Source organism: Pteropus alecto, unplaced genomic scaffold (genome assembly GCF_000325575.1).
Source record: "Pteropus alecto unplaced genomic scaffold, ASM32557v1 scaffold164, whole genome shotgun sequence".
Taxonomy (NCBI): Eukaryota; Metazoa; Chordata; class Mammalia; order Chiroptera; family Pteropodidae; genus Pteropus; species Pteropus alecto.
The window spans coordinates 19,560,156-19,575,659 of record NW_006439568.1 but is presented as its reverse complement, the minus strand read 5'-3'; the positions used below and the strand labels follow the sequence as shown (position 1 = coordinate 19,575,659).

Sequence of the window (15,504 nt, the reverse complement as noted above, 5' to 3'; positions counted from 1 at the left end):
GATACATTAGTCAATTTCTCTCCCCAGCCAATGCTTTTCAAGTTCACATGTGCTTCTTTAGTCAATATAACCTTCCAAAATGTGTTGCTCACTGTTCTTTTAATTATAGCTTATTGAACTATAATTCACATATTATACAATTGACCTATTTAAAGTGTACAATTAAATGGCTTCTAGTATATTCTCAGAGTAGTGCAACCATCTCCACAATCAATTTTAGAATATTTTCATCACCTTAAAAAGAAATCCCTTATCTATTAATTGTCAGTCCTCATTTTCCTCCAACAACCCCAGCCCTAGGTAACCACTAATCAACTTTTCTATCTATAGATTTGCCTATTGCTAAACATTTCATATAAACGGAGTGATATAATATGTGGCCTTCTGTAACTGGCTTCTTTCAGTTAGCATAATGTTTTCAAGGTTTGTCAATGTTGTAGCATGGATCAGTACTTTGTTTTGTTTATTGCCAAATAATATTTCATGATATGTATATACCATATTTTACTTATGCATCCATCAGTTGATAGATATTCAGGTTGTTTCTACTCTTTGGCTATTATGAATGATTCTGCTGTGAACATTCATGTGCAGTCTGTGTGGACATAGGTTTTCATTTCTTTTGAGTATATATCTAGGAGCGGAATTTCTGGGTAATATGGTAACTCTACGTCTGACCTTTGGAGGAACTGCCAGACTGATAATGAAGTGACTATGCCATTTTGCATCCCCACCAGCAGTGTATGAGGGTTCCAAATTCTCCACATTTTTACCAACACTTGTTATTATAGCCGTCCCAGCGGGTATGAAGCAATATCGCATTGTAGTTTTGATTTGTACTTCTCTTATAGTTAATGATGTTGAACACATTTTCCTTTGCTTATTGGCATCTGCATATCTTTTTTTGAGAACTGTCTGTTTAAATCCTTTGACATATTTTAATCTGCTTATTTGTCTTTTTTATTATTGAGTTATAAGAGTTTTTTGGGAGTAAGAATCCCTTATCAGATATATAATTTGCAAAAATTTTCTCCCATTCTGTGAATTGTCTTTTCATGGTGTCCTTGAAGCACAAAAGTTTTAAATTTTAATGATATCCAATTTATCTATTTTGTGTTATTGTTTGTTGTGCTTTTGTGGTCATTTTTAAAAAAATTCATTGCCTAATCCAAAGTCATGAAGATTTATGCCTGTGTTTCTCTTAAGTGTTTTAGCTCTTATATTTAGATCTTTGATCCATTTGGGGTAACTTTTGTATATGATGTGAGGTAGGGGTCCAGTTTCACTATTTTACATGTAGATATCCAGTTGTTCCACACACTTGTTGAAAAAAAAATTCTTTTCTCATTGTACTGTTTTGGCACCTTTACCCAAAGTCAGTTGACCATAAATGTGATGGTTACTCACAATTTTTAAAGAATTTTCTTGTATTAGCCATACAAATGTCAACTATCAGCTTCATATAATGTGTGCTCAAAAATTTCTCATCAGATTGAAAAATTGACAGACACCCTCCCACCTTCTAGTTCATTTTGAAAAGACAAATTCTCAGGAAATGACTCAGTATTTGCAATTTATTTAATGTATACATCAGTTCTGACAAAATTATCAGCAGCCCTGTGTTCAGCCCGGACACTGTTTGATGAGCCACAAAGTTTCATCTGATGTGACTTTAGGAGATTCTTCCCAGGTAGACTGTTAATGTCTTATACTTCAGTTTTCAGTCATCGAAGAAATGACTTTCAGTGACTTTGGACAGACTCTGTGAACACCGTCACCAGGGAAAGCCAGGTGTTTGGGTTAAGGAGGAATTTCCCCTTGGCCTGCTCTCCACATGGTTCATTTTTAATTTTTAAGATCTGCCCCCCTCCCAGCTTCATTTTCAAAAGAACAAGAAACTTTGGCAAGAAGTCACTGGTTGCAATTCGTCAGCAAGCATTGGACACAGCTGTTTTCTATCTTTGGCAAAGTCAGTGATTTGGCTTGTCTTCTAGAGAGAATGAACATTTTGTGAAGAGTGTCCAAAAAAAGACATACCTTAGGGGCACACAAATGTCCCTCAGTTTACTACTATAGAATTCACGGCGGAAAGAAATAGATGGGCATTTTGCATATAACCCTCAAAACCCGCATGAGTGTTGTCGAAACCTCAAAGTGAGGTCTTAATAGTTCCCTGGCTCAGAATCACAGAGGGTGGAAAATGGGGTAGAGGAAATTTGGGAAAATGCATATTCTCAGGCCCCTACTGAAGCTGAAATTTTAGGGGCTGGGTATAAAGATCTGCATTTTGACAGACACCTCAGGCAAGTCCCACGCATACTAAAATTTGAAAGTCACCTACATGAGAGCTTGCCCTCTACAGAAATGTAACTATTTGCTAAGACCATAGTTTTGGAAAAGTACAGAACCTTGGTTGAACTTCAGTTTCTTCTCCTATAAAATAAGGGTCATTTTCTCACCAACCAGGCTTGAGAGGGTAGCAAGGGGCACAGATGCAGATGGAGCTCAGGGTCTCATACAGTGCAGCTTTCACAACAGCGTTCCCCCAGACTGGGCACTTGAAACCCAGGAGGTTGCCAGTAAAATTCAGGACATGCGATTAAAATTGAATGTCAGAAAACAACATAACTTTTTAGAATAAGCATAGCAGCAGTGTCAAGGGGTTTGTGGGACAGGCTCCGTGGAGGGATTTGGGACATTGCTTCTTCATAGATAGCTTCCATGCATCAACCTCCAGCCCTCTCAGAAAGTCTGTGAGCTTCCCACATCACTTAAAAGAATTCTTTTTCTATTTTAACTTACTGGAGTCGATTTCTGTTGCTTACAGCGAAGAATCCTGACTGATTCCGCATCTGTAACTCCCTCCTCAGCAACCTGCCATCTATCCTCTGTTCCCACTACTCCTCTGAGCTCTCCCTGAAGTCATCAGGAATCTCCTCATTACACAACCGCTTGGGTTTCTCTGGGTTCTGTGCTCTCTTCTGGTGGAAGAGTATGTAGAGAACACAGAGCCCCCATGGCCACACTACAAGGAAGGAACCAAAGGAGTAAAGACCCAACCTCAGTGTGCACTGCAAATCCAACTAGAAGCCAGGGGGCAAGGGAGCCTGTTGATATGGTGCATTCAGGTCAGTGTCCTGAGACAGAACAGGGTAGAGAGGAGAGGAGAGTGAGTGTGGAGGGGCAAAAGGAATATACCTGGCATACACGGTCTTAGATTCAGTTCTCTAGAAGCAGAGCCTGAGATAGGGATTTTATGCAAGTGACTTCTAGAGACCCCCCTGATAGGGGAACTGAGGGAGGGAGTGGGGGAAGCAGAGGGGGCCAGGAGAAGGAGCTGGGCAAAGATGTGGCTTCAGAATTAGTCTAGCCTCAGCCTGATCCCATGGGTTGCTTCGGAATGAAGGGACAGAAATTGTGCTGTTCAGAGGTGAGGGGACTGAGCTGTTATACAGCCCCCTTCTCTCCTGTACACATATACTTATAGTTGATCATTGGCCACGGGCTGCCCCTGATATAAGTGGCCAGTCTCTCCTGGTGAGAGGGTTTCCTTTAGCCAAGGGCAAGCCTTAGGAGAAGGGGGCAGGTGTGAACCATTGGCCACCAACATCCACGATAGCTGGGGGATGGGTGCAGGAGTCGGGCGAGTGGACGTGGTTGAGCACCAGTAGCATCTGCTGGAAGAACACACACCTCCTTTAACAGTGATATCTCTGGGTAACGAGGTAAAAATTATTTTTCCTTGGTGCTTTTCTATAGTTTTACAAGTTTTCTAACATTGAGCCTATTATTTTTAGAATTAGAAAATACAAATTCAGTTAAATCCACACAGCAAAATCACCTGGTTTGTTGCAGGCCGAAGTAACAGTAAATGACCCCATATTCCTGACCTCCCAAAGTGGTCTCTTGACCACACCGAGCAGATGGCCCCTGCTCACTCTTTGCCAATGCCAGTTCCCAAGCCCAGCCCTGTTTCTTTGCATGTCATCAGAGCTCCTCGGCTTGTTAACAAGCTCAGTGGGCCAGTTGTTAAGCACTTTGGGGACGCCGAATGTGGGACTAATAAATCCAGAATGTAAGTAATGTAGCTAATGCACAGAGGCAGCACAAGGAGACAAGGCGACTGGTGTCGGGCCATAAATAATAATAAGTACAATGTATGTGCCAAACACTGTAAGACTATCTATGGTGTCTCAGTTAATCCTTATAATAGCCCTATGAAGAAGGAAATGTTATTCTCATTTAATAGATGAGGAGGTCCCCGGAATGGGGATTAAGAAACCAGAGTTTTAATTTTTGTTCAGCCACCAATGAAAACAAAACACCAGACCAATTGAGTGATCTTCCATCTGTGTTTCTAAGAGCCCTGAAGCTCAGCAGAGATGCCCAGGGAATGCGGGGGAGGGCTTTAGAGAGGGAAGGACTGGCCCTTTGCACCTCAGCCACAGCAGCTCCGCCTTGATCTCTGTCAGGTGTTAGAGGCTTCATGGGTGTGCAGCAAATGCCGCTGCACCCAGCCTGCCAGGCTCAGGAGGGTCCCTATGCTTAGGATTTAGTGCTCTGCAGACACCAGCTTGAAATCCTTAATTTTATCTCTGAATTTATGTTTTGTAAGTGAAGTCTGATGGAACATCGAAACTTATACCAGGGGCTTGGCACTCTGACGGATGCTTGGTCCCACGTCCTGTTGTCTGTCTGCCTCTGTGGGGTGTGTTCTCTACTGCTTGGCCCCAGCCCTGGCCCTGGATGTCTCTAACTCTCATTCCCACCTTGCTGCCCTCCTCTTGGGTCAGAAACTGGGTTACATGGTGGGGGAGGGGAAAGGGAGCTGTGTTCCGTGTCCTCTAAGCCCCACAGGGGTCTGGCCATGGCCATGGGGAGGATTGGGGTCAAGTACACATCTTAAAGTATCTCAGGGTGGGGCAAGGTGGTGGCCATACCTATCCAGGCGGGAAGCACCATGGTGCAGTCAGTGGATGGCTCAGCAGAACCCCTTACCCACCCTCAACCCAGGTATCCAGTCATGACACACTTAGAAAATGGTGATATTTGCCTCTAACAACCATGAAGCAATCTATACATGTAGGTCTGAACTTGCAGACTCAGTTTAAATATCAAGTAAATCTATAACAGAGAGTTTTTAAAGAGTTTAAAAAAAAAGAAAAAGGTAGCATTCATATGGCACACTGTGGGTAACAGCCAAGTTAGCACTAGCTAGCCTTGAGTCATGCTCAGCAGCTTCAAGGGTAGAAGGCAGTTCCACCCTAGACTGAATTTAGCTGAGTCTCTGCCTTGGTCTTGTGTTTTAGATCCCGCCCCCCTTGGCCCCCTCTTGCCCCCAAGGCAAATTATCTAGGGGCCAAGGGAACACAACCGCCAAATCCCCCAGCCCTCCTTCAGGACCGGTTGCTTTTTCTTTCCCCAGTCCATCACAGACAGATATGTGGCCCTACCATGAGTGACTAACACACAAGTCACACCACTTGAGTTGACAGCACCAAACTGGTCTATACCTTATTTAATCTAAGAAGTTCAGTCAGACAAGTTCACCCTTGACGTTCCAGCAATGTCATAGTTGCCATAGAAACTTCCAAGTGCTTGCGTTGTTTTCACGCTTAACCCACAGCAGACTGGTCACAACAGTTTTGTCCCTGAACCACACTGAGAAGCTCTATTATAGATTCTTATGTGTGTGTCAGGACCCTGGAATTACCAGCCCAAATCACATCATGACTGTTTCTAGGGTACTTCATGAGCCTCTTCTCTTAATTCACTCTCCAGGTTTGCACACCCCTAGGCCAAGGGGCAACTGTTTGCAGGGAGCAGTGGAGATAGAGATTGAATTGTGTACTGGAGTATGCTTACACCTGCATTTGAGGCCCTTCTGGTATAGGATGAAAGGGGAATGGGAAGAGAAGGGGTGTAGATTGCCTACTGGAAGAGGAAGCAGGGCACAAAGATTTGGGGTGAGCCTAGCTGAAGGAATCCATCTCTCTGCACATCTGGAACCCATCCACAGTGCCCCTGTGTACTATGGCCGGCCAATCTGGAAACTCCGGACCAAGCATTTTCTATCGTGACTTTCAATCGATTTGAATTCTGATTTCTATCCCGTGGCCACAGTTGAAAATCTCTTAGCAGTTTGCAGAGCAGATGGATGACATGTGGACATGTGAGTCTTTTAGATCACTTCTTCCACAGCTGTGTTAGGACTGGAGCCTCATCAACTCTGCTTAGTCAACCACCCCTCCCTCCCTTATTATATCAGATACACTGTGCTTCTGAGGCTCGCCTCGTGGCAAATTATTTCTTAACACTCTGGGAAAGGATTTTGTTTGTTTTACTTAAGTTTGATTAAAAGCAAACCCAGGCAAACACCCCCAAGGAAAGATAGGCAAATGAACTTGACAATAAAAAAACACACACACATATAATTAACCAATAGGCAACGTTTTCTATCTGGCTTATTTCACATAGCATGATTATCTCGAGGTCCATCCATGTTGTCGCAAATGGCAGTATTTCATCTCTTCTTATGGCTGAGTAATATTCCATTGTATATATGTACCACTGCTTCTTTAGCCAGTCATCTATTGTAGTAGATAATCTATTTCATTTTGAGGTTTCACTCTTTTTTCAGTTCTGAGTAAGCCAGATAATTTGCTAGAATGACTCACAGAACTCAGGAACACTTTACTTATATTTATTCTAAGTATCACTAAGAATTCCACGGGATTTAGGAGCTCTGTTTCATGTACCAGGATTCCATCATTCACAGAATTCCACGGGATTTAGGAGCTCTGTGTCATGTACCAGGAACAAAGACCAATGTTACAACAAAAGATGCTATTATCTCCATCATTTAGGAAATTGTTAGAAGGTTTTAGGAGCTCTGTGCCAGGAACTGGGAACAAAGACCAGATAGATATTTATTATTCTATCACAATATCCCACCCTCGTAGACTGCTCCATTGTTGCTGACTGGCCCGAGCTGGCGGAGGAATAGAATGGCCAACACGCACGGGTGGCCCTGGCCTTCTCGTGGCGTCGCAGAGCCTCCGTCTGCTTGCCTCTCGCCTCCCGCTTGCTGCTGCACCTCGTGCCTCATGCAGGCTTCTCTTTTCAGTCAGGTGCTCTTATCCCTGGATCTGTCATCGTAGTCCTCATCTTGTGTTTCAGAAAGGGTATTTATTTAGACTTTATTCTATCATTTCTTGACATTTGTTATGGGAGGAACTCAGTCGAACATCTTGAGATAGAATTATGTAAAAAACTGTATAACCTTCAAATCAATGATCCCACTTCTAGGAATTCATCCTAAGGAAGTCATTAAGAGTAAAAGCTTTAACCACGAGGAGTTTCATCGCAGTAACATTTATTTTGAGAAAGTGAAAACAAATATCCAACTAGAGGGGATTAGTAAATAAATGGTGACACATCCACACAGTAGCAGACTATATGTGAAAAATCATGTGGCAGAATATTTAATGGCATGGTAAAATGCCATCGATATATTCTTAAGTAAAAATTTCAGCTTACAAAATTATTTTTTATTTAAATATCATTTTTGTAAACACACACATGTTCTTACAAGAAAGATGGTAGGATATCTGGTGACTCTTCTTTTTGGCTATGTTTTTTCACACTCTTGGGGATTGTTTGTAGTCATTGTCATGTGCAAGACTCTGGTGCCATCCTCTGCTTCCCTCCCCCAGGTGTGCTAGAAGATGGACTGTCTTCCAATGGTGTGCCCCGGTCTGCAGCCCCAGGTGGGATATCCAACCCAGAGAAGATGAGCTGTGGGACCCAGTGCCCGAATCCTCAGAGCCTCAGCTCAGGCTCTCTGACCCAGAAACAGAATGGCCTTCGGACCACAGAGGTAGGTCACAGCCATAGAACTGACTTGGGACTGGAGAAAGGGAGAGACGCTGGCTCCAGCGCAGGGCCAAGCCGAGACTGCACCCAGGGAAGGGTCAGTGAAGGTTCACCTCGCCAACAGAAATTCTCTGCCTCGCCCATGTGAAAATTATTGCAAACAAAATAGCAAGACCCCACCCTTACCCCAATCCCTGCCTTGAGGGTTGCCGTGTTTTGTTTAATTAGCAGAAATGGGTCCTTGATATTGCACTCTAAAGGAAGTGTGTGTTTGCTTAAATACAGCTTTGTTCAGGAATCTCCTTTTCTGTGTCAGCATTAACCATCTTGATGATGAGGACTGTGCTGGTTACAGGAGCCAGTCTTAGGCCAGGCAGTTGGCCAGTCTCAGGCTGCAGGGTGGGAGGTAGGCAGAGAAGGGGAGAGAAGACCAGTGTGGCAGGAGACAAGCCTGGCATTTTACCTCAGCCCTTCCAACTAGGTGGGCAGTGTGAGAGTTCCCAAGAGGGGCTCTTGGAGACTGCGGAATGTGGTGGCAGCCAGACTGTTGCTGTTAGGAGACAGGGCTGCAGTGTCCCTGGTCTAGCTGGCATCCTTTCTGATCCTTTCTTTCCTCTCAGAGCTATTGTTGGGAGGTGCTCCTGCCACTGCCCTGGCTTCTCCATGGGAACAAATGCGCTTAGTAGGCCAGCTCGGGCTTTGCGTCTGTTCCTCTTCTCGCGCCATCCCTCCCTCCCGCTTCCTCGTTTTCCCCTTGCCCCTCCCCATTCACAGTCCACTGCTCCCCCAATGCTTTAAGCCCATTTTTGCCCCCATCCCCTGTCAAAACTTACTGGTCCTGTCTTCTCAGGCCAATGCCACCTGCTTTCTGAAGATCTAATGATGGAATTCTTGCTCGCATCAGTGAGTTACCTCTCTAAGCTTTGGTCAAAAAACTTGTTGCACATTCAGCTCTAACACTCATTAACTAAGTAGCCTTGCAGGAATCACTTAATCTCTGAGAGCCTCAGGTTTCTTATCTACACGATGGAAATAATACCAAAATGAGAGAACAGATGGTCCTGCTTTTTGTAACTGAGAAGTGCCATAAGAAAGGCAGTAAGCATTAGCAGGGGAGGGTTAGGCACACAGTACTGTAACACAATTAAATGAAAGACAGATAATGGCCCTTTAGCACCGTAGAAGGCAATGCGTAGAGGATAGATTTAAGGGTAGCAGTGGCCTTCCTAGGGTCCTGTATCCCCTACTTTGCCTGTGCATAAGCTGGCCTTTGAGATGCCTAATCATTGCCATCTCCCAAGGCAGTCTGGGCCCCACAGAACTGTGCTCAGAAGCCTGGTGAGTGCTCTAGTGTAGGCCCTGACATTTGTCCCCTCCTGCTCCTACTGTGTCCTCACCCTCTGAGCCAGGACGGGCCACGGACGGAGGAAGGAACTTTGCCTTATGTGTGGAATGATCCACACACTTGCTTTCCCACCTCACTTCCTGCCCCCATCATCCATCACTTTAAAATTGTGTTCTGCAATTTACAGAGTCTTTTAGGTCTTCTGGCTCATTAAATCCTCCCAAGAGCATTGTGAAATAAGCATTATCCCCATTTTATAGACAAGGAAGCTGAAGTTCATTTATATGACATGAATAAGCCATTTAAGTGCTGGAGGTGGATGTCAGTAACTAAATTGAAACAGGTAACTATTAGAAAAGAGGAGCATAGAGATCTTAAAGTGCCTTTTTATTGAAGAATAATGTATTAGTCACCTATTCTCATAATAATGCTGTATAACAAAGCACGTCAACATTCAGTGTCTTAAAACAATGATCTTTTTCACTCCTTGCAATCAGCTGCAACTTGCATGGGCTAGGCCAGCTTCAGGCTCCAGGCTGAATCTTCTCCACGTGTATTATTCTGGGAATCAGGCCAAAAGAGCAGCAGCATTGAGGTATATCCTTCTCAGGACTATGATGGTGCTGGGGCTCAGGGCAGGCTGCCCCAAAGTATGCCACTTTGGTGTATTATTTTGAATTAAAGTTACTTAAGAAACAACTGGTGCAAAAAGGACACTCTGACCATCCTTTGTCTCTCTGAAAGCAGGAAATAAATCTCCTGTGTGAAAGGTGCCCTCCCAGCTCACCAGGAGCTGGAGAGTCACCCTTATTGCCAGAGATAAAAAATTCAGGGCTGAGAGGGCTGTGTAAAAAAAAACTCTGCTTAGATTCTTCACTAATTAAACACCCAAGCCTAAGTTTCTTTGTCATGTCAATTCCTCAGAAATTTATGGTTTCTTTGTCTAAAAAGTATAAAATCTATCTGCTTTGGTCATTTCTTTAGGTTCCATATCTATGAGACCTCCATAGGTATGAAATTAAACTTAATTTTCTCCTGTTAATCCATGTCATGTCAATTTAATTCTTAAACTAGCCAGAAGAACTTAAAAGAGTAGAAGGAAAATTTTTTCCTCCGTGACAGCAGAAACTCAAGAGGGCAAAACCAAACTACTCAAACACATTTTATGTCTCTGCTTACATCATATCAACCAAACTCTTATTGCCCAAAGCAAATCACATGAACAAGCTCTACATCAGTAGGACAAGGAAATATCCTGTGTCCCCAGTGGAGAATTAGGAGCAGTAATGCAATCTACCAACTATATAACATACATACATAAAAATGCACAAGTCTCAAGTTCAATAACTTTTTATAAGGTGACGACAGTCTCATGTAACCATCTTCCATATGAAGACATAGAACATTATCACTAGCCCACAAATCCATCTGTGCCCCTCCCCTGTCACCTTCTGCCCCCCACAACACAACAACTTTCCTGACATTCAGCACTGTAAATCAGTTTTATTTCTGAAGTTTTTATAGATGGAATGATGCAGCATATGCTCTTTTGTGTCTGGCTTCTTGTGTTCAGCATTATGCTGGCGAGAATCCTGCATGTTGTGAGTTGCAAAAATTTCCTCATTTTCATTGTTATGTGCATTCCATTACATCACTATACCCCAATTTAACCAATCTACTGGAAGGACATTTGGGTTGTTTTCAGTTTGAGGCTATTGTGAACAATATGGCTGTTAACTTTTTTTTTGGTCTGTATGTGTATTTTTTTTTTTAATTAAAAAAAATTTAGTTAAATTTATTAGGGTAACATAGGTTCATAACACTATATAAATTTTATGTGTACAACTTTATAATACAATATCCGTATACTCCATAGCGTGCTCACTGCCCAAAGTCTGGTCCCCTTCCATCGCCATACGCTTGACTGCCTTTGCCCTCTGCATCCTCCTCCCACTCCCTTTCCTCTTGGTAACCACCCATTCTGTTGTCCACATCTATGAGTTTATTTTTTTGTCTGGTTTGTTCATTTGTGCTTTCTGTTTTATATCCCACATATGAATGAAATCATACAGTTATTGTCCTTTTCCATCTGACTTATTTCATTTAGCATGATACTCTCAACATCCATCCATATTGTCATGAGTGGCAATATTTCATCTTTTTATGGTTGTGTAGTATTCCATTGGATATATGTACCACATCTTCTTTATCCAGTCATCCGTCAAAGGACATTTAGGTTGTTTCTGTGGAACATTCCTGTGCACGCCCTTCTGTGGGCATTTACTTCTTTGGGATCTATACCTGGGAGTGAATTGCCGTTTCATAGAATGGGGATATATGCGACTTTATGGATACTGACAAATAAATAGTTTTCCAAAGTGGTTACACCGCTTTACATGCTAACCGGAAGCAGATGAGTTCTGGTTATGAGACATAAGAATTTAAGGCCTATTAGTTGTACTTAGTTCTTCTTCCTTAGGCCTGTGATAGCAGCCTTCTAGGCACAGCATAGGGTGCTAAGCATTTTGTTATATTATCTCACTTAATCTTCGTAATGACTCTAAAATGTTGATATCACTGTCTCCAGTTTACAGATGAGAATGGAGACTCAGAGATAGCTAAGGAAAGCACTCCTCACACCACACTCACATACACTCTGAGAGCTGTGTCATAATTAAAATGGGGTGAGCGAAGCCAGTTCAAACTGTGTCGCAGGGCAGTGAAGACCAACACACCTGACCCACGCAGCACTACAGCATAGATGGTGCGTGCTGATAAGTCGTCCCTGCAGCTTTTGTTTTCACAATTCAGTGAGCAATGGCTGTGTTGTAACTATTTCCAAAATAAGATCAGGAAGCAGATAACTGTTTTAAGTTTTAAGTGTTCAGACTGTTGTCGAAATGCATCAGTGGCCTTTCTATCCTGAGACCTCATCAGCTAGCAGATGTCTCAGGCCCCTGAAAGGCCATGGCAAAGGTTTTATATCTAAAGTGTCAGTTTACAAGACAAGTTTGCCTCTGACTGAAGCTTCTGTCAGTAGAGTTATCTCATGGCAACACAGCTGACTAGAATCTATCCAAAGAAATTAGTTTTCTTTCTGTATTCTCCAGGGCCTTTGACGTACTGTTTCTTCCTAGGCTGTCTCTTATACTCTGGGCTAAAGCTTCCTGAATTTTCAGTGCCCGGCTCAGGCAGTATCCATTCGCCACCTCCCGTCCTCTTTTGCATCCCTCAAGACGACCTATTAGAATTTCACAGCATTTCCCTGTAGATCATCAGGCCATTTTTTTTTTAAAGCTTTCCTTCTCCAGAAGAACCTATTCGTGGAGCATGCATCCTTACGTGTGTGCCTGCTGCAGCATCCCCATTCGGGTTTACGAAACAAGTTTGGGTGTTAAAGGCTATCGAAAGCTCATTTACTGAGCGCCGTCTAGGTACCAGGCCCTGTTCTAGTGCCAAAGATTCAGGTGTGGAAGAGGCATGCATGTCCTTTGCCCAGCTGCCAATTTTAATGAGAGTGAGGGTGAGGAGTCAGATCATATAAAATAAACAAACAAAGTATTTATAGATTCAGAATGGTGCTATGAAGGAAGTAGAAGGCCACTAGTAGGGGATAGCACCTACTCTATTTGACATAGATAAATGGCCCCACAGTTCAAATCACTTTCTGAACGATGACAAAGGGCAGCTAATGTTGCTAATGGTTGTGAACTACGGCATCTCATGTTCTGAGCCTTTCTCCACTTCATGCCCCACCGAAAAAAACTGTATCTTTTTTCTGTTAGTTCCCTCTGGCCTTGTCTTATAACCAGTGTTGATAGGTGCTAACTGGCAAAAAGAATGTGATGAAAATGAACTTTCACAAATTGGACTGACCGTCTCTATGCAGAGCTCTTTCTCTTTCTCCGTGGCACCCTATTCACTTGGGACCTTTTCAACTTCGCCTGATAAATCAGCGACTGGGTCTCCTTCCCCCCAGCTCCTTTCCCGGGCTCAACAAACAACACAAGAAGAAACTGTGCAGCTGCTAGTTCTCTCCTGCTAATTAATTGTTCAGGAACTCAGGGCTGCTTCCAACCAGAAGGTGCCGTTTCCTCAGGCTTAGGACTCTTATTTTTTTTTCTCCCAGAACTACCTGAAGCATTCAGCCAGGGTAGAAATTATATATGGATATAGCTCTAAGCAGACAAAGCTCTCAGTATGTGGCTGGCCTTGCAATGAATCTCTTTAGAGGCTGCATCTTACTTTATTATTCTTGGCAAAGTGACCAGACCAAGCTAAAGGAATTAGTCAATGCCTGGACTCATTCTCAGCTAAAGAGCTTTCTCCTCCTGCTCTCCCTCCCCTTTTTCCCCAGTGTCTGATTGTTGGCAAGGCTTGGTCCAGTCCAGGAAAGATAGGTGAAGCCTCACAGAAATGTCTGTGGCAAGAGAGGGAGGCCTGACCCAGGGAGGAGGCTAGGGCCAGCCCAGAATTCCTCCTGGGTGGCAGTAATATGAGATATATGCGAAGAGTTTGAAAAGTAAATATGAGTTTCTTCTAGGAAAACAAAAACAAGACATTAAAAGAGGAGAGAAATTAAATGAAACTATTGGAGAAAACCAAAGAAAAGGAGGCCTCTTTGAAGGGTACTTGGATGTGCTCACGAGTTCGAGCCTGGCAGTATAGGGATGTGGGGCCTGTGTGTGTGCGTGTGTGTGTGCGTGTGTGTGTATGGTGATTTCCACAAGCATGTGTATATCGGCTGCTGTCTTACGTAGATGAAGAATTGCAAGACTCACTATTTATCTTAAGGATCTGCAGAAAAAAACAATTTGATTAGAATCCTCTCATGGCAGAGACCTCCTTCTTTTTCTTCACATTCTGTCCCTGAGTCTCCTCCAGGGTTATGCACCTAGTAGGTCCTCACTAGCTGTATGTTGATTAAATGAGACCAGCCTAGTACTTCACTGTTAGAAAGGTTTCCCACAGCTCCAGTCAGCGCCACCGTCATGTGATTGATGACTGTTCTGTGGGAACCCAGTTGCTTTTCTAAAGCAGGTTCTACTGCCTTCCTAGTGTTTGATCTATCGGAGGTTCAAGTTGCAAAGCAACACCTGCTTTTGTTATTTGATACCTGACAGATAAAAACTCAGGGCTAAGTTTGCCTAAGTGAGTACTTTGCTTAGGCCTGTGGTCTGCACAGGATTTGCTCCAAGCTTGGGGAGTTCTTGAGAGTTTTGCCTGAGGCGTGGTCTGTTCCATGCCTTTGGAGGCTGGCAACCTGGCTCTTGGCAGACTTGCTGAGATGAAATGTTTCCTGACCGGCCTCGTATGAATGCTATAAAATTTATGAAACAGCAGCAAATAAATCCATGGAATTCGGGATCAGCTAGAGGTTTGTTGTTTTCTGTCTCTCTTTAATGGAATTTGACTGAAAAGAAGGAAAATATTTTGAATTGCAGCTGAGAAGTCTTAGTCTTTAATCTTTTAGGACAGAGTAGAGGCAAAAACTAACATTCTCAGATGTTACAGTGTGTCCGCTATGAGCCAGACACATTATGTATAGCGTAATCTTTAACCCTCAGAACTCTAAGCGGTCAGCAGCGTCACCCCCCACCTGGGCACACAGGCCCTGAGAGGTTAGGAATTGGGCAGCATGGCGCAGGGAGTACTGATTTGGCTGCGCTGGAATACAAACTCAGGTCTGTCTGCCTCCAAACCCGTGATCTTCCTTCCTGTTACCTGAAACAAAGTGATGGAGGAGCAAGGCTGAGCTTTGGCGGTTGTGGGAGGCTGGATGTGGGATCTGCCGCCACCATTTTCAGTTCGGGTCACCACCTGTATTGACATTGGCCTTGGGCAAATTGTGTGGCCTGAATGACTTCAGCTGCCTCATTGGGAAAGGGAACACAGTCACATTTCCAGCCATCTCTCAAGGTTGGTGCAAGAAACAATCAACCAGAAGCACAGCTGAAACCCTGTAGGAAGGTTCTATGATGTTTAGACAGGACAAATCAAACAGGTTCTGTTCTCGGGGATTTTTTTTCTCTCTGAAGGTTTATCTTTACACATGTGTTCATCAGATTATTCGTTAGGTGTCTATTATGTGACAGGCACTAAGTTAGACTCTGAGGACACTGTGGTGAACACGACAGACTGGGGGCCCCTGCTTTCTTGAAATTCATAATCTAATCTGGTGAGGATGTAGGAAATAAGCAAGTAAACAAGCAAATAGATATATAATCCAAACCCCGGTTGAGGACCAGGAAGAAAGTAGAGCCTCAGGAGAGAGAGAAGATGGC

The 15,504-nt window shown here is 43.5% G+C and overlaps 1 protein-coding gene across 1 annotated transcript in view; it reads left to right on the top strand.

The window, feature by feature from the left end:
• Positions 1-3,923: 3,923 nt before the first annotated feature.
• The window catches only part of BAALC (BAALC, MAP3K1 and KLF4 binding), a 21,071-nt gene continuing 9,490 nt past the window's right edge, over positions 3,924-15,504 (top strand). The window contains exons 1-2 of the mRNA XM_015592956.2: positions 3,924-4,075; positions 7,666-7,879. Coding sequence (XP_015448442.1) covers positions 3,924-4,075; positions 7,666-7,879 — 366 coding nt within the window. The remainder of the gene's footprint in view (positions 4,076-7,665; positions 7,880-15,504) is intronic.